The 24625-nt window shown below is 36.6% G+C and overlaps 1 protein-coding gene across 7 annotated transcripts in view; it reads right to left on the bottom strand.

Annotated features, from left to right (window-relative positions):
• Positions 1 to 24625, bottom strand: part of CEP170 (centrosomal protein 170) — a 94521-nt gene that overhangs the window by 56828 nt on the left and 13068 nt on the right. For all 7 annotated transcript variants that reach the window (XM_064708831.1, XM_064708833.1, XM_064708834.1 and 4 more), the window contains exons 2-7: positions 13453 to 13598; positions 8523 to 8612; positions 4648 to 4726; positions 4019 to 4077; positions 3733 to 3895; positions 948 to 1082 (exon numbers count right to left, since the gene is read on the bottom strand). In XM_064708831.1, coding sequence (XP_064564901.1) covers positions 948 to 1082; positions 3733 to 3895; positions 4019 to 4077; positions 4648 to 4726; positions 8523 to 8612; positions 13453 to 13557 — 631 coding nt within the window. In that variant the 5' untranslated portion in view covers positions 13558 to 13598. The remainder of the gene's footprint in view (positions 1 to 947; positions 1083 to 3732; positions 3896 to 4018; positions 4078 to 4647; positions 4727 to 8522; positions 8613 to 13452; positions 13599 to 24625) is intronic.

Raw genomic sequence — 24625 nt, 5'->3', positions numbered from 1 at the left:
CTTAATTTCAAAGATCATGAAAAGTGTAAATCAAACTAAATGAACACTTCAGAACACTACACTGAAGTATTCATTTAGTTTGATTTACACATTTCTAGATTTCACTCCAGCTCCTACAACACACGATTCATGTTAACCAAGGGAAGTACTATGACAGCAAAAGAGAAATTCTGACCTCAATTTAAGTACTGTAAAAAACTGCCAACTTAAAACTGTTGGACCTTAAATGGGTGTCTAAAGTGCTAAATAAACATGGTTGAATTTTGTGCTAACTTGAATAAGTTTTAAGTTACTGTCTTTATTAGAATAGCAGTCACTTTATTTATATGCCTGATGATAGATATAAAAGCCTAATTATAGGTACAGAGATTGAAGTTCTGGCAATACATACTGTGTCTAGACAAGCTAACTAATAAAAAGGTCTGTATTACAGGGGAATAAACATTACCATTTAGACTACACAAATCTTTACTTCAAGAACTATGACACGTAATTCTCACTAATACAGCATTATTGAATTACAGAAGAGACTGCTTCTCTAGTACAGATAACCTTATATAGCTAAAAGTCAGACACAAATGTAAAAAACCACAATTTATTTCCAGAAATTATTTCAATAAAATACTCCTTCTTATGTAAAATGACAGATACAGATTAAACTGAAACAAAGGACACACTGGTTCAGGTAACGTTATTTGCTATACCTACTGACAGAAAATTGTATTATATACTAGAAAACTGACACATTATATATGAAACTGATTTCTTTATAATAGTACAAATCTGTAAATGCACAGTTTCTCACAAAAATATGTTCTTCAACTACCTTACCTTTTAATTGGCTACACAAACTGTGAAACTTCCAAACATCTGTTTAGTTCCCTATTTAAGAATATATGCAGTTCAGTAAAGAGGAGAAAAGCCAAGTAATAAGACAACACACTTACCTGAAGCCCCTGTCTCAGGCATTTTTTCTTCATGTTTGCTATCTGGCTTACAACCACCTTTTTCATCAGCTTCATCTTCACCCCACCAGGCTGGCTGCCCATACAAAGGTGTCCCACGAGGCATGGCAGAAATATCTATAAAGCCAGCCCAAAGCAGAGGAAATAACTTTTCTGTTTAGCTATGATAATTAGGTTAAGAATCACATGAAGAGAAAGTCATTTGCTTGGATCATTTCTCCTGGAAGCTGAAGTGAAATGGTTGCATGCATTTGCCTAAATACAAAACAAACTTGGAGGCCAGGCAACTGATCGGGGTTCTAAATATAAAAGCTTACTAATGACCTGATAAAACTTCTGGCACAAATGTTTATGCAAAGGCAGTCACCGTCTCTAATTGTTACCCTAATATATCTGTAAATATTATTTCTTCTATCAGTTTGAAGTCATCAAGACAGCAGAACATTCCTAGAAGCTGTTTGCTGCTATTTCTGTGAAAAGATTCTCATTCTTACCCACACTGACCTTTCAATGAAATCTGAACTCACTGCATGAAAAACTGATCAAATTTTGCAATGCTGCCAAGGTTCCAAATTGCTGACAGCTACTACAGAGTGCTGAAAGTTACCTTGTGTGTAAAACATTACTGAGCACAATCAATTTTACAGGTTGGGGTTTTTTTTAAAAGCATCAGTTAAATTATAGCACAACTAAAAGTGCTATAGCACATGGTTAAATAGATTTAATTACAAAAATTAAGTAAGAAAAAAACCACTGATTTGTAATTGAGATTTCTAACCTGATGATAAATTGGCTGGGTTAGGTTTGACCTGATCTTTTGGCTGAATACTTCACCCTACAGAGATTTAGCTATTCTAGTGTCATACAGATGTTCTGAATGTATTTTAAAGAGTCTTTATATAATAAAACATCATATGTTAAAATCTACCTTAGGTGCTTGTCTGTGACTTTTCTGATTAGGAATGTCAACATTTTTCAGTATTTTATACACTTGTATTCCAAAGATGATTTCATAGCCATGCCAAAGGTTTCAACATGATTTTAAGACATTAAGTACTTTCTTTTTACACAGCATTATGCCCTAGTCAATATTAATTTAAAAAAAAAAAAACCCTTGATGGTTAGACAAAGAATTTGTGAATGCCCCATCCCTGAAGTGTTCCAAGACATGCTGGATGAGGCTTTGAGCAACCTGGTCTGGTGAAAGGTGTCCCTGGTCATGGCAAGTGGGTGCAACCTAAGTGACGTTTAAGCTCTGTTCCAACCCAAACCATCCCATAATTCTATTCCTGTGCACTGAATTAGCAATAATGAGCAGATGCGCATTTATATAGCAACAGTGAGAGAATCAATCCCCAAAAATCTTAGGAGAGTTGCATTCAAATATAAATCCCTATCCCTGTTATTTTTGAAAGAGTGAAAAGAAAAACAGAAGGTGAGGATAAAACACCCCCACTGTGCTTCTTTATGTACCCTTCACAAGATGCTGGATTAGCCAACAAAACAAACAGGTTAATTAAGTATACCACAGAATTCTGTATGTGGGAAAGAGAATTCTTTGAAGTGAGTCTTCTGGAAGGAGAGATGAAACCTAAACAAAACTGTTGAGCATTGATCAGGTTGGAAATCAGACCTAGACAGTTCCATATTAAGGAAACAACAATACTTGATCCCTTTCTCATTCTTTTGGTTATATCCACTACACTTCAGCAAGCCTCATGCTGAAGCTCATCAGAGAATCAGAGAATGGTTTTGGTTGGATGGGACCTGCCATGGGCAGGAACATCTTTTCCCAGACCAGTTTGCTCAAAGCCTTGAATACCTCCAGGGATGGGACATCCACAAACTCTCTGGACAACCTGTTCAAGTGGCTCACTACTCTCACAGTAAAAAATTTCTCTCTAACATCCAATCAAAATCTCTCCTCTCTCGGTTTAAAACCATCAGACCTAGTCTTTTTATCACTAGCTGCCTGTGTAAAATACACTCTCCCTTTTTTTTTCCCAACTCCCTTTAGGTACTGAAAGGCTGCTATGAGGTCTCCCTGGAGCCTTTCCTTCTCTAGGCTGAACAACTCCATCTCACAGCCTGTCTGCTCCAACTCCCTGCTCATCTTTTTGACCCTCCTCTGGCCTCACTCCAACAGGTCCAAACCCTTCCCATACTGGGGGCAGCACAACCCACACAAAGTTAAGGCAACCACAGCAGAGCCACCATGACACATTAAATAAATAGGAATGATGGTGTAGAAACAAGCCTGAAACTACAGTATCTACAAATCTTTAAACCACAATAGAACACTGAGGTTATATCCTGACACATCAAACAAAGAATGCTAGGAACTGCAAAACAAACAAACAGAACTCCCGCCCATTTAAAAAGGGAAAAAACCCCAAACCAACCAAAAGAAAATTAGTGCACTTGGTAATGGTAAAAAGTACAAACCGAACAAATAACCTTCACTTAAACTGCAAAAAAATAGAAATTTTCTGCCACAAATACCACAATTTGTGATATGGGCAAAGAGATATGCAAAAATATTACAAAAGCCAATCAAATCTCTCTTTAAAAATGTTCTTAACATGTGGATGTTACTGTAAAAAAGGTAGAAATTAACAGCCAAAAACATTATTTACATCTAAACTACGGTTAAATGTTCATATATGTGAAATTCTTACTGTCCACAGAATTTCACAATCATGCTACTGAAGCAAATTAACATACTTTCCAAGTTTTTGTGCTTCTGCAACAAAAAAATGAACCTTACCCACTGATTTTTCTTCAGATTTCAGTGCTTCTGTAGTTTTGTGGTGGACTTCAGCTGTGGAGTCTGCTGCCTTGGACTCTGAACTTTTGGAGCTGCTTTGTTTCGATCCTTCTGCCTCTGAAGATTTTTGGGATAACTGGAGTTGGCTTGAGAATTTTTCATGCTACATGATATTAAATAGAGAACAAAACACAAACCCTCAAAGAGTGGGAAAAAACCACCTCTTTATATCATTGTACATAACTGTACAATGACAAAAAACCATCCAGGAACTGCACATTGTTACCTTAAGTGCTTCTTCGGGGACTCTCATCTCTCCCCTGACCACAGTAAAAAGATTAGTATGTAGGAAATTATAAGGAAAATGCTGAAAAAATTCTGAATTGAGAAGAGGATTTTACAGAAAAGTAACAATTGTGCAGTCTATTATGCCACTAGAATGGTGACAGCTTTCAAAACATGTCACTGTTAGGATACTGTCCACTATCATATTCATCAAAGCAAATGAAGTTATTGACTATATGTAAACAGAACATGAGTGGATACCTTAGTGTTTAAATAATAAAAGCAATTTTTTTTCATTCAGCAGTTTGCTGAATATTTAATTGTAATCTTATCTGCTGGTATACAACTGCATATGATACAAATATTTATATATTTGCCTCAAAGAAAAGTAGTACTCTTTAGCAATGCAGAAGATACACATTATGTTCTAAATCATAATTGAAAGTTGAGGTTTCTTGCAGTGAGAGACAATAAAATGTACTTTATCAGTAGTTCAGACCAAGGTAGAATATCCTAAACTCTGAGATTTTCGCTAATACAGGCATTTTTGTAGCAATGAGAATAATTAACACAACCATACTTCTAACAAGACAAGTCCATCCTGACACTGCGTTTTTATGGCAAGGATATCATATCCAAATCTCAATTTATCTTCTAACTTCAGAGTGATGTATGTCTGTTCTGGAATCCTCACATCATTCACAAATGTCTGCAGAACAAATGAGAACAGAAAGAAATACTATTAAATTCCAAAACAACAAAATTAAATAATTCTATAAAGTCTTCAGCACCACAAATTTTCTACTGGTGATTCACAAGAAAACCATAAGCTCAAACTGCCAACTGTTTAACAAACCATGTCAAAAGGAAGGTAAAACACCAGTTGATTACCAAGATGCACACTGGCCTTGAAAAATTCTTTGCACGTTTCATCTTGTTAGCAATATTCATGGAAGTGTTGATTCATGTTCCCTTGAATTAGCATCTCCACTTACTATTTTTCTTGTAGTTTGTTTTTTTTGCAATCCAAATTAAATCCCAGAATTGACTTATCATTGTATTTGTACAGCATTTAGCATTGGATATGAGAGTTCTGAGGCAGCTTATTTCTAATAATTGTCAAAGGACTTAAGAAAGCATGGACCAAGTTTGTGCATCTGAGTAACACCAAAAATCAGTGGTAAGAATTCAGTATATTGCAACCCTATAGGATCATCCTACTTCTAACTTAAAACTTCTACAACATGTACGTGTTTCTAAAGAAACAATTGGAATATGCCATTTTATAAGCACTCGGAAGTTGGAAAAAACTGAATAATTAAATAAGTCAAAAATCTGAATATTTGAATGGCTGTGTTTCTCATGAGTCTAGTATTAAATGAACTGTGATTAGAGAGAAACAATCTCCTTCCCCAAAATAGCAAGAGGATCTTCCATTTAATTTTTTTTTCCTGAAGGAAAAGAATGCTTATTTCATTATTTTAAAAACTGTTTACCTACTTCGTAAAAAATATCTTCCATGGGAGATAAGAACAAAAGGTACAACTAGTCACGGGTTTGCAAGCATGAAACTTTCAGGAAGGTTTCAGGCAAATTTATTTCACTTTAACATTTTGAGAGTCCAGGGCATAAACCTCTGTGAAGACTATCATCAAGGCACTCTGAATTTCAGTGAACCAACAGAATTTAGGCCACCTTGCAGAGACCTATGTCTATATGTATGTATGCACTTTCAGAGTTCTGAAATTCCTGTGCATACACAGCACAGCCAATGCAGGAACTCCAAAGGCTGTGTGTGACTGTGTGTGCAGTTCACTGACAGCCTCATGCTCAGGACTGAAGCCACAGCATAAAACAACCAAGTCTTGGTTACTCTGCCACTGGAGCTTTAAAATCTCATCACATGCTTTGGGATGCCAGACAAAGCTAGCTTGAAAAAGCTAGTTACTCTGTAAATAAATAATCCTTTACCCCTTTAAGTCACTCCATTCATGTGATTTCTAAAGTTTATTCTTCAAATAGTGAGAGCCAACTGTCTTTAAGCCTTCATAAAGTTTGCTAAGCTTTTCAGAATCCAGTCCTGAAACATCAGTTTGCTATCCTGTAAATATTCCTGAGAAGAATGTTACTCAACAGGGCCATGGATTGTTAATACTTCTTCTGGTATGTTTTTGAGTTCACAAGCGATACCAGGGCAATAGTAATTACATACTAGCCACTGCATGCATTTGCTTCAGAAAAGAGAAATTCCTTCACCTGTTTTGTATGGAAAATAAAAAGAAAAACAGGAGTGTCCAGAATGAGTCACAACAAACTTTCAGAAATACACTTTTACTTAATGTATGATTTATTAAAATTTACTTTTGCCTTTTTTTTTCAAATCTATGTGTCCAGGATAAAGACTTCTAGATTTAGAAGTCCATGAAAAAGACTCCTGTAACCTTTTCACTGAACTGAGTGTGAATCAACCACACATATAAGAATATTCAGGCATTAGGGCATCAGGTGCAATCATAGTCAGCTTGTGAAATTATAACACTCAGAACACTCAAAACCAAAATATAGGCACTAGCCACCTCCTCGTAAACTCTGAATTATCATGTGTGGTTAAAGTGCATTCTACCAGGAATGGAGAAATACTTTATACTAAGAAAGGTATGTATCTATTCTCAAAAGAGATGGGACCAGCTGGAGAGATGCAAAATAAATCTTTCCATGAAGTATGCAAAATAAGACAGGGTAGCAGCTGCTGAAGCACTAGAAGAGGCACCTGGCTGCTAGGGAGGTGGTGCTCTCAGAGCAAACAGCAGCTAGACTAGAAGAATTATTACCTAGTTCACCATATGGTACTGAGCCATTGTTCTGCCACACAATTAAGTATGGTGTTACAAAAAGAATGCTTTTTCTCCATTAACCGGAAACCAGGTAAGCAGAGATATGAAAGAAAAGCACAGTGGGAAAGTGACAGTAAGGAAAACACTGTGAAGACAAAGAAAAAGGACTGAACACTGAGATTTAATATTCCTTGGCCCAAAACAGTGGGAAGAAAGAGTTCCTTTGATGTCTCTGAGTAAACAGCTCTGAAGCAACTGAAGCTTCACCTCAAACTTGAGAATGAATTAGATCAAGTGAAGCAAATCACTGAAAGCTCTATCAGAGGCAAAAAAAGGAGTTGAACGAAGACCTTTTAACATATATTTCTATTCAATTCCAGTTTTGTGACAAGGCAACAAAAATCTGAAGGTATGCCTACTGACTACAAGAATTACACAACTAGGGAATAAAATCAAATGTCTCAGCAAAAAAATTCTATGTGCTCAACTTATTTTTGATCACCGCCTTGAAACAGCACACCAACTTTGAAAATACAGGGGCATATTAAATATTTAAGCACCAAAGTCCTTGTATGTCTACAACTGTTCAAAGGATATAGCCCTTCAGTGGTTTCACATGGAGGTGAGACTGACTCTTTGGAAGGCTGAGTTAGTTACCTTAAAATACAGAAAAACTAATAGAGACAGTGGCAGAGTTTTATTTCAAAATGCACTTCAAGATCAAAAGGCAGCAACTTGAGAGTTCATGTTCTATTTATTTAAGTACTTGACAAAACTATTCACTATCAGCAGCTTTCTAAGTATTATTCAAATAGGCAGTCACAGACGAACTCATGATTTTATTCTGTACACATTCACGACAGAGCCAAACATTTAAAGTTATAAAATAACAACCATAACTAGTGCAAATACAGAGGTCATAAAGGAGTATCTAAAGGAATACAAAACGATAACAAAGTTACTATGTTTTTATTAATTTGCTATAATATCATAAACTTTTATCAAAAGTGATGCTTAGCTAGACTTCTGAATATGCACTTCCTAGAAAAGCCTTAGAACATAAAATGTCATCCAAAACTTTGTATTTCCCATAACTTTGGATTTCTCCTGTATTAGTTTGCAATTACTTGACACAAATTATTCATAGAGATTTTTAATAAAAATGATTCTGAAAAACTAAATGCAAATACACTATTAGTTAAATTTATTTTCATACATGGTTATTAATAAATTATTTTTTTCCACATATGTACAGTAGAAATACAGTTTAACATTCTTTTCTCTATTGTAACAGAAGAAAAAGAAATAGCATGTGAAATAAAATCCATATCATAATAGCACATTTTACAAATAGAAATATGTCAGGGGTTTTAGACATTATAGTCAAGATTTTTTCTTTAATTCTGAAGTACACAGGTATAACACACTCCTTTCTATTGTTCTGAGCTTTTCCTATTGCCAAAGCCCTCTTATTACTGGAATTAACAGCAGCCCTTTATAAAACATGCAGTGGAAAACCCCTGCAAAGACTAAACTTTCCTTTTGAATGTTCCCCCATTTCCAGACTCGCATGAAAAAGGTATTAATGTACAATTAATAATGGCTCAAAGAAATCCCAAAACAAAGATACAGAACACTATGGGGAGCTATCTATTTCTGATGTTAACTTACCCCATTCAAGCTGCCCAAATCCTTCACCAAGTGTTCATCTGTAGAGGCATCATAGTTGAGTACAGCATGTTGCTTGTCCACACTCCGTGACTAAAATATATTAAAGCAAATAAAATAAGGTACTTGAAAACCACATGAGGTGGCTATAGCTATTTCTTAGAGCAGTGGGATTGTTCTCTTTCTACATAGCACATTTATTCAAATTATATTAAAAAGACAGTCCCACATACTAAAAGGATAATATCTAACCCAACTCCAGGTACCCACAGCAGAATCCTAAATTAATTCTAAATAATTATTTTCTTAATGTTTCCCTAAATATGATCAGTCAGATCCAGATATACCTCATCCAAAGTTTTTATTTTTTTTTTTTCAGTCTAGGATCACTGATATTTAACCTAATATTATCATCTGCCCTTTATTTCTTACACTCTCGCTTCCCCCTTAATTACATGCATCTTTCAAGTCATGACTATGATTCCGGGGTGTTGCTGTTCTCTCCCAAACTCCATTTCCTGTCACACATCTGGGATAATTACTGTAGTATACAAGCATTCCAAGTGTTTCTCCTTGATCTCAATTTCCTGAACCAATTAGCTAAAGTCTCTTCACTAAATGTTTGAGCAGCTCCTGAATTACTATTCCCATCAGTTCTGACTTTCTCAGTCCTCCCTTAAGCACTTCAGTATCCATTTATTTTTCTCAATAATTCTTTATTTCACATACAAACATCACCACACAGATGAGGAACAAGCCTGGCTACTATTTCATCCAAGAACAGCAGCTCCCTAACAGCCAAGTCCCTCTTTCAGCACTCACTCCTTGCCAAGTGTTTTCAGCCTGAGGTGCTGATGGCAAGCAGGGAGGTGGGGCTGGATGTGTCTCCTTCATGCATGCACATGGTCAGCAGCTGCACACCTTCAAGAGCTCCCAAGAGAATGGAGACCACAGCTCATCCTCTCCATCAGCCCAACTTGATCTTATGTTTGCTCTTCGTTCTGCTAGTGCACTGTCACAAAATGACTGCACAGCAGCAAACTCCTTCCACCAGCACAGCTCCTGATTTCAGGTTTCATCTTCTATCCTTGCTACTCAACTCATTTTTCAGGACTGTATTGCACAGTATGATACATTTCTGTCTGAGACTTCCATGACTTCTGTGTACCAGCATTTGTGGTCTGTCAGCTCTAGGACAGACTTGCCTTACCAAGTGCACTGGCCAGTACAAGGCATCAGAACACACAACCACTACTCCTAAGGAAATGTTTTCTCTTATTGTAATCCCATAGTTATCACCTCACTCCTTTTCCATTTCCTGAGACTTGCTACTATTATTTTCCTTATTTTCAATTTACTTTCTCATTCTTCCTGTCCATTTAATCTTATGACCACTTTGCTTTCCCCCCAAAGAAGTGAGATCATTGTTCTCCTGCTTATACTTAATATTTTATATTTAGGCCTTTTATTTTGCTCCACATTTTTGAGGGATATAATGGGAGGGGGCAGGGTATCAAAGTGCAGAATAAGGAAGAGACAGACAAATGAACAAGCTGCCTGCCAATATAAGCTGCACTAATATACTACATCAGTTAAGTGCTTTTAATGGCAGATGAAGACACAGCAACATGGTTCATTTTCTACTAACTTAGTAACCTTTCAAGTGAAAACAATCTCAATACAATGAAATTCACTGATGTGCATGTTCTGCTGAGCCTACAATATCAAGCACACATTACATTTTTCCACACTCAAGTGGAACCACTGCACCAAGAATTACCCTATTTTTTCACCTAAGGTATTGAAAAAAAAATTAACTTCTCTCAATATTGTTATTCTCATACATACTGTATTACTAAAAATTTATTTAATTATCTTTATGTGTTAAATCCTGTTAAAAATAAGTTAAAACAGGAAGGAAATGAAAAAATCCTCAAAGCATCATGATACTGCGTCACATCTGAAATGCTAAGAATGATTACTCAAGTCTGTGGTTTTTACAGAAACACTTGAAATTCTGCAGAACTTCACAGTTCTCCTCAGGTTCAAATTACTTACATATAACTGGACTTTTTATTCCTTTCAGCTGATCTTTGCAGGTGCAAAGACAGTGCAAGTCTTTTGAATACCTTTTTTCCTTTGGCTTTGTTATCGTAGCCTTCCATTCAAATTGAAGGGCTTTTAAAATTCCTTTTTGTAAGACTGTGGTGCCCTGGCTGGCAGTAAATGCCACCCAGCTGCTCACTCCCTCTCTGCTGCCCCAGCGGGATGTGGGACAGAAAAGGAAGAGCAAAAGGAAAGAACTCATGGGTCAAATTTCAGCAGCAAAGGGGAAGAAGGAAGAAGAAGTAAAACAAATCAAGTGATGAGAAGGCAATCACTTCCCACCTAACACAAGCAGCACAGTGCCCAGACAGTCTTTGAGTAATGGGTATCTTCCCCAAAGCCCCTTCCACTGATTTCACTGCCAAGCAGAACACATTATTTGTCACAGAATATCCCTTTGGTCAGTTTGGGTCAGCTGCCCTCGTTTGTGCTCCTTCTCCACATTTTGTGCACTCCCCCAGCCAAGTGTGTGTAGGAGGAGCAGAGTGAGAGAGAATGCCTTGGAACTGCACACACACTGCTCAGCAACAGCCAAAAGAGTGGTGTGCTATCAACAGTGTTCTGCTCACAAATCCAAAACACTACCATAATGGCTTCTATAAAAAAAAAACCCTGCCAACCAGCCAGATCCAGTACAAAGATTTATATATGTCTGCAGAAATAGGAATCACAGAATAACTGCAATAAAAGCCATACAAATATGAAAACTCCATCCTGAGTTAAAAGAAGTTTCTAATTGGTGTTATTTTAGATAGATACTCTTCAATTCAATCCAGACTACTAAGAAAATATTCAGAATACAGAAAATAAATGCATTCTTCTTTGCCAACAATTCTGATATTGTGAATAATGTAGATTTCTCTTCTTGGAGATAATTTCTCCAACAATGATCAAAAAGATTTCTAACCATAAGGTGAAAGAAGGGGGAAATGTAGTATTTACCCACAAGCAGGCTGGTGTAATGGAACAGTTAGCTAAACAGGAAGACTTTTTGAACATATTTACAAAAAAAGGCAGATCTGTATTCCCAGATGTGAACTAAACCTTTTAGAACAACAGTGTTTACAGGTAAAGATCTGAGGACTATCAAGCATGAAACAGAGTCAAAATTCTTTTCATTAAGGCCCTTATAGTATGTTTTCTGTCAAGCAATTATGAATAAAAGCATTAAATTCTGCTTTCTTTATCATGCATTGTCCACATGCTTTGCAGTAAGAGAACAACCAAGTTGTCAAGAGTGGAGAGGAAGGTCTTGCACAAAGAGCTACACACACAGAACAAGAACACATTATTAGCTTCTCTCTTGGTGGGTTCCTCCCCCTGCAGCACTATGTGCTGTTACAGTCATGCTGGCATGTAGACCTAACATAGCAGCAGGCTAAAAAGAATATTCTTGAAATCCCCATGCCCCTTGATTTTTTTCACTAACTCTAAAGTAAATGCACAACAAATAATGTTTGTAAATAAATCAAATCTATTCACAGTATTAATCAAAGAGGCAGCTACCTTTGAAGGTGGAGTTCTGTAACACAAAAGAATAAATGTTTCACTCCAAGGACTGATCTACTATGGATGGCATAGCAGAGAAGAAAGAAGATGCTCTCTTATTTACAGAAAACAGTCCTCTAAAACAAGTTACTTGTAAAATAAAAGCATTTCTGGATTATAAGCTACTGGGCAGGAACCAGGGGAGTGGGGTTATTTGGTTGCTTTTTTTTCATTGTTGTTTTGGATGTTGGTGGATTTATCTGTGCACTTGTTTGTTTGGGTTTTTTAAATACTTCCCACATAAATTACCGAGATATCATCCTATCTGTTTTTAAAGAGAAATCAAGAGTACTGCCAAGTGCTTTCTAATATCACCAATAAAATATCTCAATGCCTTCTGAGGCTGAGAGCCAAATGCAATTTACTAGAGATACTACATTCTGAGTAATAAATGTAGAATTACATCTCTAAGCACTTCATTTGCAAGTAAGACTCTAATTTGGCCAATAATGGCTGCATACACAACTTTTGGGAACAAAAACTCCAAAACAAAGTATTTTATTGAATGGTAGGAAGTGTTGAGAATATTAGTTTTAAGTTCAATCTTCCTAAGAGCTCTACACGAAACAATAAAAATTTAAGAAGAAATTCCCAAAATACTACCATCAGTCATTAAAAAAAAATTAGAAAAAGGCAGATCAGAGGACTAAAGCTTTGATAGGACAAAGTGCAAGCAATATGGCTACATAACAACACAGCTACACACATCTATGAGCCCCACAGAGTCATCCTCAAAGTTGAGGAAGTTACTGAAGGATCAAGCTATTTTGACTTGTGTATTTTCAATTCTATTTAAACTGAGTCATTCAACTTCCTCAGAGACAGAGAAATACTCTTCTCTACAAATTTCATTTTCCTTTGTACAACACAATCAGGGCATGGGGATAGAATTACATCAAATCATGTGACTAAATTAGATTACAAGCTGCTGAAAAAAGAAGGCTCCTTTCAAAAGCATCCAGCTCTCTTAACATTACCACATTTTATGGAACACAGTCTACTTACTTTACTGGTCATATTGTAAAATTTATTTCATATTCTATCCTTGCATTCTGCATTTGATTTATAAGAATAAAATGTGACTCTCTGTACTTAAGCAGTAACTGCACGACTGATGGCAAAAAACTTAAACTATTTGTTTTTCCCTAAGGACACAAAAGATTCTTCAAAACAATTGCTCCCCAACATCTGGGAAATTTCTTTTTCAAAAGGAATGCATGAAGCTGGTGCATTAAGTTCATGATTTGAGCAGCTGCACATGGAAGGCTGAAGCAATTACCTGTAACATCAGCTCACAGTCATCTCTTCCAACAAAAATCATTTCTCGTGGCAGCCTATGTCGGGTGCCGCCACTGCTCACCAAAAACCAGGATGTTAAGCTCATTTTCTGCTTAGCTGATAAATCCTTGGCAAAGCTACGTCATCCTGCAGTGAGAAAGAAAGAGACAGAGAAATTCATTTTAGTTATTTTTAGCTACAGTTTCTGCTCAGCAAACACTGTGAGCAGAATACAAAAAGCCTCTGAAAATACAGCATTCTCAATAGCATGTACTGAATCCAGCAATCACAGGAAGCGAGAGGCTTCAGATTTGCATACTCTCAGGCTCTGCTCCTTGCAATTGGGCAGAATTAACTGGTAACCTTCTGCAAAAGGAGCAAGCAGCTAGCTAATGCCAAAGTTGTATGTCAAGCTGTCAGAAACCTTTTAGCATTTGACCACTGATTATCAAGATAATTGCTACAATAATGCTTCACTATCACAACCAACAAACAGTTCTGTAGCAAACATTCACAAAATACAGCAAGTAACTTGCACGTGTGTCATTACATTTTCCTGTGAAAAAGAACTACCTCACCTGATTTTAAGCTCAAGTCCTTTGTACAGCACCAGTTCCATTAAATTAATGGAACTTTTGCTTCTTATTTAGTCTCAGTTTTTCAGGATAAAACATCTATTGGAAATTTGACAGTGTGCATTTAGTATTGCAAATGAAGCAGAACAAAATGAACAAATTAGAATAGATTATCTGTAAGTATGAAATCCAAAAGAAGCATTCCTACAAAACTTTACCATTATTTATCAATAAAAGATCCAACATATTCCATAAAACAGAAGAGAAAACCCATAGCTATTTAAAATGTCATAAAAATTGATAAAATCTTGTACAGAAAACTTCTTCACACAATATGATTTACTTGAAACTGGACAAAAATATGGTTAAATTTCTCTTCAGAGCAATTCAACAGTTGAAAAAAGCTTTAAGAGTATTCCAAATCTCTCCTAAAGAAAATGCAAGCCAAAGCAATTATTTCATTCCTTCATAACCACACTGTATTCATTGAAAGGGAAGCTAAAGAAAATCAAAAGCAAGCAGCCAGCTTTTCTCTCAGTACCAAATAGCTGGCATTTCTCTTCTATTTATATGTCAATTAGTGAATTTCTGCAAGGTTACCAAATGTACTCTAAGTAGACATAACTCTGGAGTGGGCTTGAGCACACTCTTGAAAAATACTAAGAATTCAGTGAGGTCCTCAAAATGAGAGCTAAAATGGAAACACTGAATAAAATGACAATACAAGCAGTATGCCATCAGTCAAACTACAATCAAGGAGATACCAGAAATTAGTAAAATATGTAAAGATAACGAAGTTTAAGTCAAAACAGCATGTGACATGACAAAGCAGATTTTTACAAAACACTCAAAAGGTGGTAAAATGTACCAGCAGAGCTGCCAATCCAGATTAAAAAAAAAAGTAATGCAATTCACATGGAAGAATTTAGAATGACTTGATGTGCTAAAGAGCTACTGAATAATAAAGTAAATATGCATTGCGACAGTATTCTATAGTAATACTTACAATAGAATTATCTTTCCACAGCTGTATCACAACACATTCAAGTGAAATTTATGTCCACTTAATGTTATCTGACTCAACAGAATTAATACAGCATCTCTAACATATTTTATTCCCATAAACTAAAAAAACTAAAATTAAATCTACAATAAGAACTTGCTGAAACAAAATTTAAAGTGATATAGCCACTAAATACATGTTTCAACAGTTAAAGTGGATTATTTTGCACCTGTGAAGGAAATGAATATTTGTATTTTCAATTTAATGTAGTTTAAAATGATAAGATAAACTGGGTCAATCAAATTACACTTCTCAGTTCCCTTTAAGAGAGGAAAAGGAAGTATCACAAACAGCCAACCTACATTCCAGCTTTTAACAAGTAAATTAACTGGATGTTTGACAGCAAGCATGCTGTTCAGTATCAGAGCTCCTCATTCTGTTTATATTTTACTACCTTCTAAAATATCCCATCTGTTTATCCTAATTACATTTGCACCATTTGGCCTTCCTGCTCTAATTTGAAATTCATACGAAAGTCTCAAGATTATATAGAAAAAAATTGAAAATTGGAAACATTTTTAAGTAAAAACTATGTTGTAGTTTACACAGGTAGATTGACTGTAAAAGAGGAAAACTATTTTTATTTATAAAACAGACAAGTAGGTCAGCAACTAGAGCTAGGGAAAAATAAACCAACACTCCAAACTTCCTAAAAATTATAAAGCCTGACAACAAACAGATTAAATTAAGCTATGTGAAATTATTTTTAAAAATGCATTATACAAAGCAATCACTGCCACACAGCTTGGCAGCACATTTGTAGTTAAAAGTCCATCAGCAGTTCTATCGAACTTAATAATGTTGTTCTTTTGAAACAGTTGCTGTCTCAACTGCAAGAAACCATCAACCTAGATACATATTTTATTTTAAAGTATTCTTTAGAATAAACCAATGCCTTTGATCAGAGCTATGCTGCAATCTGCAAAGCACAACTGCCTGAAAAGAGGATCCAGTAGCAACAGTTGCTTAATATCAGAACAAAAAAAGTGCATCAAAAATTTGATATGGAACTGCACACTTATCAGTCCTATAGACAATATGTGGACAGTTACATTGCATCCCAAAAAGTTCATGAAAGATTGCAATGTTTTGAATAAAGTGCTGTCTCAAGTACTCTGGCTGCAGTGTTCTGAACAATACAAGAATGAAAGACACTTCACTGCCTTTTCTACAGAAAACTAAATTACAGTATGACAGATGCAAAATCGTCACAAGAAGTGTCTCTTTACAGAGTGTAAATTTAGGTCATGATAACTCCTGCAATGAAATGTTATGGTTACACAGGGTTCAAAAAGCAATTCTTTTCTTTCATGAATGCTTATTAGCAATCCTGTTACATGCACTGACACCACTTACAGCTCAGGAAGTGCATGCACTGTGCATTTTTAGGGGTTGGGAAGATGCTCTAGTCAGGTTTCACAGTCCTACCCAAAAACCTCTCTTCCTTACCTAGCCTTTCTTTATGCATGTCAGGATATTGTCCCAGATGGACCTGTCCTACTCCAGTACAGACTACACTTTTCAGATGCAGTATTTACAAAAAATACCCTAGAAAATACACTTTTTTTCTACCCTAGAAAAAAAGAAAATGTTTTATTGAAGCATTTGGTTTTATTAGTATTTCCTAAAATGACAGTATTGTGTTGTAGTCTTTAACCAAACTAGCAAACATTTCCTCAAGACTTGATCATTCAAAGCCTCATTCCTGATGCCTGAAAGTTAGTAGCTGAGACATCTATGGCAGCTGCAAAATATTTCCTTGTCTGCAGAAGAAACAGCATTTTATGGTGCAGGACTACAACTTTGAAAAGGCAGTAACCAGCACGTAGGAATGAACATGTGAGTAACAAGCCATTTGAAACAGATGATGCAGCAACAGAGAAATTGGCTGCATCATCCCTGTAAATATACTTCACTCCTAAGAACTAAGATACTGCAGCCAAAAGATGGGTGTAACCAATGTCTGTTTAGACATTGCCAAGATTAGTTTTGATACACCCAAGATTAGCTTTGATACACTCACATAATTGCAAATAAAAAACCCTAATGATTTCAAATTTGAGCATTTTACAGCCCATGTTTTTGTACTTGCCTGTAACTGAAAACAGCTCAAACTAAAGTTAGTGAACACTGAGACAACAATCCTACAGAGAAACAAAAAGCTACATTTAAAATTTAAATGAAACCTAATATATGTCTGAAATTCCAACTTTTAAGCACTGTAGTCCCCTACATTAAGACTGAAAATAGTGTAATTTTAATGGCATACAATTATCCTATTACTGTACAACAAATTCCACTTATGAATATTTTAAAACAACATTTTAAAAAGCCATGCACCAAGCTGAGACACAGTACTGACAGAGTCATAAGCCCTTTGCTGCCCACTATTTGCCCTTAAAAGTTCCTGTTTCCAGCTGCTAAAGTATTTGTTAGAATTAAGTTTACCTTCTCAGCTGTCTTAATTAAGTATTTGCTAAAACTGAGTTTACCTTTACAACTGCCTAGGAAATTCAGGCAAATTTCTGAAGAAATGACTGAAATATTTCTAAAACAATGTTAGAGTAGAATATTCGATGTCAATTTAAGAAAATATTAGCTGTAACTCATCTATGTAAATTGGCATTGAAATGTGGCAGAAGGCCTGAGTATCAGGTTGTACCTTGTATTATTGCTCTTGTACAGATCCATCCAAATAGACAAAGACAAGCAAGAGGCTTTTGAAAACCTTCCTCGTGTATATTCCTTCAACAAGGAGAGAGATAAATTCTCTCAACACATCTGTCTACACAGAGGTAGTTAAATAACAATAAATTTGTGGAGCATGCTGTTTTAGTATTACAGTGCCAGTTAGAACAAAAATAAGGCACCTTTTCCCCAGTACTTTCAACTCATCCTGTGTTGAAACAAACAGGAGGGGTAGAGACACAGGTGAGAACCACACAAGGACAAGACACTTGAACCAGACCTAGACAGATTTTGGAATTCGGACTTAAGAAAGGTAAATGTCAGAAATAGGCCATGACAAGGGACAAATCAAAAATGAGAGCAGTGATGGAGCCAGTAATGGCTGGAGAAGACCTGAAGTTCAGGCTGGTAACCAAATCAGAAAGAAATGCAGTCAGCAAACAACACTCACTGGAAAAGTACCTCCCATGTCTCCTTTATTGACTATTCAATGTAATAAAAAAGACCAGTGCCAGCAGTTCTAATTTTGACTGAAATGGAGAAGTGTATGCCAAAGAAATAAAACACCTAACTGAAGGTAACTTCAACCCTGAGAAGATTATTGCATCCATATAATCAGTATTCAAAAGTAATCTATAAAGATAATTGATTCAAACCTAGGAAGCTCCAAGTGGTAAACAGCACAGTAGTATTGTCTACTGTGCCAAAGCCTCTGAAGTGGGGTAGTGTGACACACCAAGTGTTCCATGGGCGATCATAATTAACCTACTTACATACATGCATTAGAAAACAACCTTTAACTACATCACAGCACATTTTAATCAGGACTCTGCCGTACTCAGGTTAAAACAAAGAGCTTAACAGTCAGTTAATCAGTGTTCTTTTTCCTCCCCTCATCATTTGATTAGCCTGTGCCTTATTTACTGCACATCACTAAAAACCCTTCCTGAATTATTAACTTCCTCCTGACTTCATCTGCCATGCTCAACACCACCACATGAGAAATTCATTAACACTTACGGTAAAACTTGCACAAGTAGTTGTAGAGAGGATTTCATGTAAATGGGGAACTGTAGAGAGCTTTTTAACACTGAAATATCTTAGTCTTGAATATTTAAGTTCCAAATCCATCAGCAATTCATTTTAAAGTACCTAGTTTCACACAATATACTGGTATTCAAATGGTTTCATTTATTTCTGTTAGATCTCTGAATGCCTAATTCTTTAGCAAAGTAAGCCTAAAGCCACACATAGAATGGCTAGAAAATTAAGACCACTTTTCCAGAGGAAAAGCAAGGGCTCATCTGCCATCAAAGAACTATAAAAACAAGAAAATAAGTCATGAAATTCATGAAACTATCCTTGGTGCTTTCACAATCCCCTGCTGCCTTCACTGCTCACGTTGCTGGCATCCCAGAAAGGGAGAGAGGGCTGCACAGACAGCAGCCTCCTGAATGAAACTATTCTCACCAGTTCCTAGGGCCAGGACACCAAGGGGTTTTGTTAGCAAAGAGGGTATCTTATGCAGGAAAAAAACTCAACATAAAACCAAACCCCCCCCCAAAAAAAAAAAAAAAAAAGGAAAGTTGCAGGACTGAAGAACCTGCTGTTAAGAGCTGTAATTCAATCTACAGTAGCCTATGTCATGCCACAGTTGTGTGTAATGTTGCTCCTCAAAACCTTTAAATAAATAAATAGCCATCTAAATTTAAATGGCTTAGGCTAATGATCTATAAAAATATTTTTTCTAGTATTTATGACCTTTTGTGCACTCAAGCATAATTCACAAATGTTAGCCATAAAGGTTAATCAAAATATTCCTTTAAAAGGCTGTTAAAATAAAAGGCAAAGGAAGCACAAATTAGGTAATTTATGATTTAAACCATTGAAATTCTTCATCAAAATGAGAATATGAGCTCACATACTTAGGAAAAATGATCTAAAATTCCTAGGTTTTCAGAAACTGAACAAACTAGTATTATTATTTTCAAATTTTCCACTGACTGGAACACATCCTGAACACATCCCTTTAGAAACATTCAAATGCTACATACAGCTCTGAACATAAAGGTGTTGCCAGTCTCACTGATATAAAGAAATATTGATATTAGTTATAAAGTTCATTAAAATTTTATTAAATTACTGGACAAGAGTGGAACTGGATTGAAAGCATACAAATAGGTAAGTAAAGTGGAAGAAAACAGGTAACTCAAGTGAAAGAAAAGGGACTTACCCATTCTATTTAACTTCCCTGCTCAAATGGGGAACAGGACTGTGCTTAGGATAACTGCCCTTATCAATAAACCAAAACATCTCATAAAAAGATGTTGTCTTCTCTCCTAAAACTACTAAGATGCAACTGGCAGGGCTTGGAATGATACCCTTGAGTATTCCGCTTCTCTAGTATTTCACCTGTTCCACCTTGGATCAAATATCTGAATTTGTCCACAATTTCTTGAAAAACAGATGAAAAAATCATACTGAAACCTTACACTATGTCAAAAAGATGTCATTTCCAGTATGGACTGAAAGATGTAGCCACGACAAAATTTTACAGCACAAAAGAAATACTGAGAGCAAAGAAACCTTCTTAACCCCTACTCTGCAATACATTCTTTTTTACCTTCTTCGCCCTCCATGCTTTCAGTCTTGTGGTTGATGTTCTTCCACAGAGAGATGGAGGAGGAAAGAAGGCAAAAGAAAAATATGTAAATCTCCTTGAATCTTATGTCTGAAAAATCCCCTGAACTTTTGTTTATAGACAGAGAACGTCTGCTACATCCACTATTATAAAAAAAGGTTTTTCTAAAAGCTATTTTAAACTTAACAAGGAAAAAAAAAATAGACATAACTAACATATGAAAAAAAAAAGGCAAGAATCAGGACATCAAGTTCAGTCATGCCCTTTACTTCTTTAATTAGTACAATCCTACACAGGTAGATATGAACATTACCTATACTGCCTACCATAAAAGACTAAAGCAAGAGCAACAGGAGGAGACAAGCTGAATCTAGCACAGATAGGCCACAGACTCCTCAGCAGCATTTGAGGGAAGAAACTTCCTCATATTTTAATTCCAAAAAAAAGGCCTTCCAGCTGTGTATATCACTAAGCATAAAGAGAAATTTTCCTGCTTCATTCAAGGAGTTTGAGATCTCTACAGAAGGGACTCACATACTCTTCTTGCCCTACAGGTCACCCCATGCATCTGATGGAAAAAGGACAAGAAAGCAGCTCAGGAGGCTGTTGCCCTTTGGCAGGCAGCAAATCTGTGCTGTAACATTGCTGCAGCTCTGGAACTGCACAAGCATCCTCTCCTCTGCTCTGGGTCAGAATTAGATCCATGTCTATTTTACCACTGTGACACACAGGAATGGTTGTCAGAACAGCAACTGAAATAGACTTCTTTTTCTGCCAACAGTGCAGCTGCAGCCAAAGTTGCTTTGGGGTTTTGATTTTGAGGGACAATGACTTAAAGATCTTATCCTATTCTCTTTCTTATATAATAATGACAAAAAAAAAAAAAAAAGAATCCTAAGATCATGCCCTTTGCTATTACACAAGATGGCTATGAGCCATTTGAGTGTCACAGAATGCAAAAAGACCTAGTCCAGTAACAATTACCTGCTGCTATTATTTCATGTGGGTACCAGTGATACAGCCAGGAGCAACGAGAGGAGTACCAAGGATTACAGAGCAGTGATAAAGCACTCTGGAACACAGGCAGTTTTCACATCAACCTTCCCAGTTAAAGGGAAGGGTTGGAAAGGGCCAATTGAATCTGGAGAATCAATAAATGGTTACAGGACTGTGCCACATACGGAGGTTTGGCTTCTTAGACCAGGGGGCTGACTTTGAAAAACCTGGTCTGCTGGGGCAGTGCTGGGGTTCGTCTATGAGAGAAAGGGAAGAGTAGCCTTGTACACAGGTTTGCCAAGCTTGTCAAGAGGCCCTTGAACTACAGTTGCCAGGAAGGCATCAGAGAAACGTGGTAGGGTGGCTTCTGTGGCTGGAGTGCTAGAATGGAAAGATAGAGGGTCTCTAGGAATGATAGACAAGGCAAAAAGGAAGGGATATCACCCTCCATATCAGTAACCAGCATGGAGCTCCATCTGGGGATGGATGAGGAGCTGACCAAGAGCTTATGGATCAGAATTAAAAGGAGGGCAGGAACAGGTGTCATTATAGTGGATGCAACCTGTAAGACTGAGCAGATAAGGTGCCCTTGATGGACAGACAGGAATGTTCTCACATTCACAAATCCAGGTCCTCAATGAGGACTTCAACCATCCTAGTATCTGTTGGAGGCATAACACGGGCAGGGTTCCTGGAACGCACTGATCACAACTTCATTCTGCAAGTGCCAGAGGAGCCAACAAAGAGGGGCTGGTGCACCTTGTTCTCACCAACAAGGAGAGGCTGGTGGGGAATAAGAAGCTCAAGGACAGCCTTGGCTCCATAGAAGAGTTTAAGATCCTTAGGGCAGCAAAGAGGATGGACAGAAAGCTCACTGCCCTAAGGACTTCAGGAAAGCAGACTTTGGCCTCTTCACGGATCTTCAGTCTCTTTCTTAGAGTAGGATATAGACCTGAAGAGAAGAGGGGTTCAAGAAAGCTCATCAATATTCAAGGATCACATCTTCCAAATTCAGAAGAGATGCATCCCAACAGAGAGGAAGTTGGGCAGATTTGCCAGGAGACCTGCATAGATGAAAAGCAGCTTCTGGACAAACCCAAACTCACTCAGAAAAGAAGCCCACAGAGGACTGAAGCAAAGATAAGGAGCTTGGCAGAAATACCATATGAACAGCTACGGATCAGGCAAGGAAAGCTAGTGCCCTAATGGAATAATCTGGCCAGTGATGCCAAGCACAACAAGAAAAATTTCTTTGGATATGTCAAAAAAGATGAAATACTAGAGAGAATGTGAGGCCTCTCCAAAAAGAAAAGAGTGACCTAGCTACCTGGGATATGGAGAAGGCTGAGGCACTCAACCACTTTTTTGCCCTGCTCTTCTCCAGTAAAAGCTCCAGTCACCCTACCCATGTCACAAAAGACAAAGGCAGGGACTGGGAGAATGAGAAACCATCCACTGTATGAGATGAGGGTCAAGACCACCTAAAGAACCTGAAAGTGCACAAGTCAATTGAATCTGATGAGAGACATGCAAGTCCAGAGGGAACTGGCAGGTGAAGTGGCTAAGTCACTACCCCCCAAAAGAAAAATAAATTATGAAGCTGTTAAGGGGGAAAAGAAACAACATATCACAATCCCTAGCAGAAGCTAAGAGATCAAATGGCATTAGGAACAGCAGACTGAAATTAAGTCCTACACCAATTTGACAAAAAAATAAAATACTGGGTTATCTTTACAGAGAATACTGGTAAACAAGCAAATCCTTAGCCTGATTAGAAAACTTTACTTAGGACTGGTATTGTACATGAATACAGTCTTACACAACAATCACAAGCCTTTTTATACATATATTGTTCTTATAGTAATGAGAAGTACTTGAAGATTGAATTTTTCCTTTTAATTATCCTATCTAAACACTAAAACTTACTCTCTTATTGGCCACTAGGATTAATATGTTAAGAATTATCCTGTTTTATTCTTTGATACCAGACAATAATGAAATTATGCAATTATTACAGAAACAGCTAATTTTGCGTTCCTAATCTTTACAGTCATTACCAAAAATCATTTATTGTGAATGTACTTCTCTGCAGCCTCCCCACATTGAACAGCAATACTTTCCAAAGTATTGGAATGTTGCTCTCAATAAACAGCTAAAATAAATGCTAATAACTGCTTATAAGAGTAGTTTAATTTATGTTCAAACAATCGTGTGTTCATTTTTGTCCATCACTCTCCTTCAGATTAAGGAATTTCATAAAAGAAATTATTTTTTAAATTCCCTATTTCACATGGTCAAAACAGGTCATCTCTGGAGAGATTAGCATACCAAGTATGCTAATAAAACAGTACATCTGATAAATAGCCTTTAGAAACTATTGTGGCAAGCCAGCCAAAGAAATCATAACCAAATCATCTTTGAGAAAAAGCTCCCTGTGATGAAAGCTACAGAAATCCTCCCTTTCCCTCTATTCCACATCACACTACACTATTGCTAAGATTACCAAATAGGAAAATAAATAAATAAACAAACACAAATCAGGCATGGCACTCAGGCAGAATGCAATCTTAAAAGAAGCAGTCAAGTCCTCCACTTCCTATTCAGAGTGCCTTCAAGTGATTTTATAGGCTGTGTGTGATGAGGTGGTTTTATTTGCACTGGCCAAGTACTGACCACAGCCCTGAGCACTACTGAAAAAAACAAATAGCATCTTGCAAATAAAACTGGACCTCTTAACCTCCCAAGGGTGGTGATTTCACTTTCCCCAAAATTGTGAAATATATGGGGTTTAGCTTGTGACTCAAGATACTTAGTAAGATTAAATTACATTCAAGGCAATGCAACATTTTTTTCTTCCTTCATACTAGGAATTATTTATTTTGAGCATAAAGATAAGTTGAATTTCCAGAGAAAAGCATGTATTGAAGTAGTTTTAATATCTACCTTTCCCCTTTCAATTCCCATTTACATCTTGACACAACGCATGAGTACACAGAACTTGAAAGTGGAAGTGATGGAGGACAATTCTTAATATCAAAGTTACCAATCTCCACATCCATTCATAGAGATACATCCATCCATACAGACACATAACTTCAAAAAGGCATTCAATTATTATTCTTTGCTACATCTCCACTGTAACATGAAAAACATTTATCATGTTCCACACAGAATAGTTGATACATTCTATCCTCTCCCTTTTGGAATGCTT

Source organism: Zonotrichia leucophrys, chromosome 3 (assembly GCF_028769735.1).
Source record: "Zonotrichia leucophrys gambelii isolate GWCS_2022_RI chromosome 3, RI_Zleu_2.0, whole genome shotgun sequence".
NCBI classification, from domain to species: Eukaryota; Metazoa; Chordata; class Aves; order Passeriformes; family Passerellidae; genus Zonotrichia; species Zonotrichia leucophrys.
Note: the sequence above shows the minus strand (reverse complement) of the source record. Positions and strands in the feature narration are given on the sequence as shown.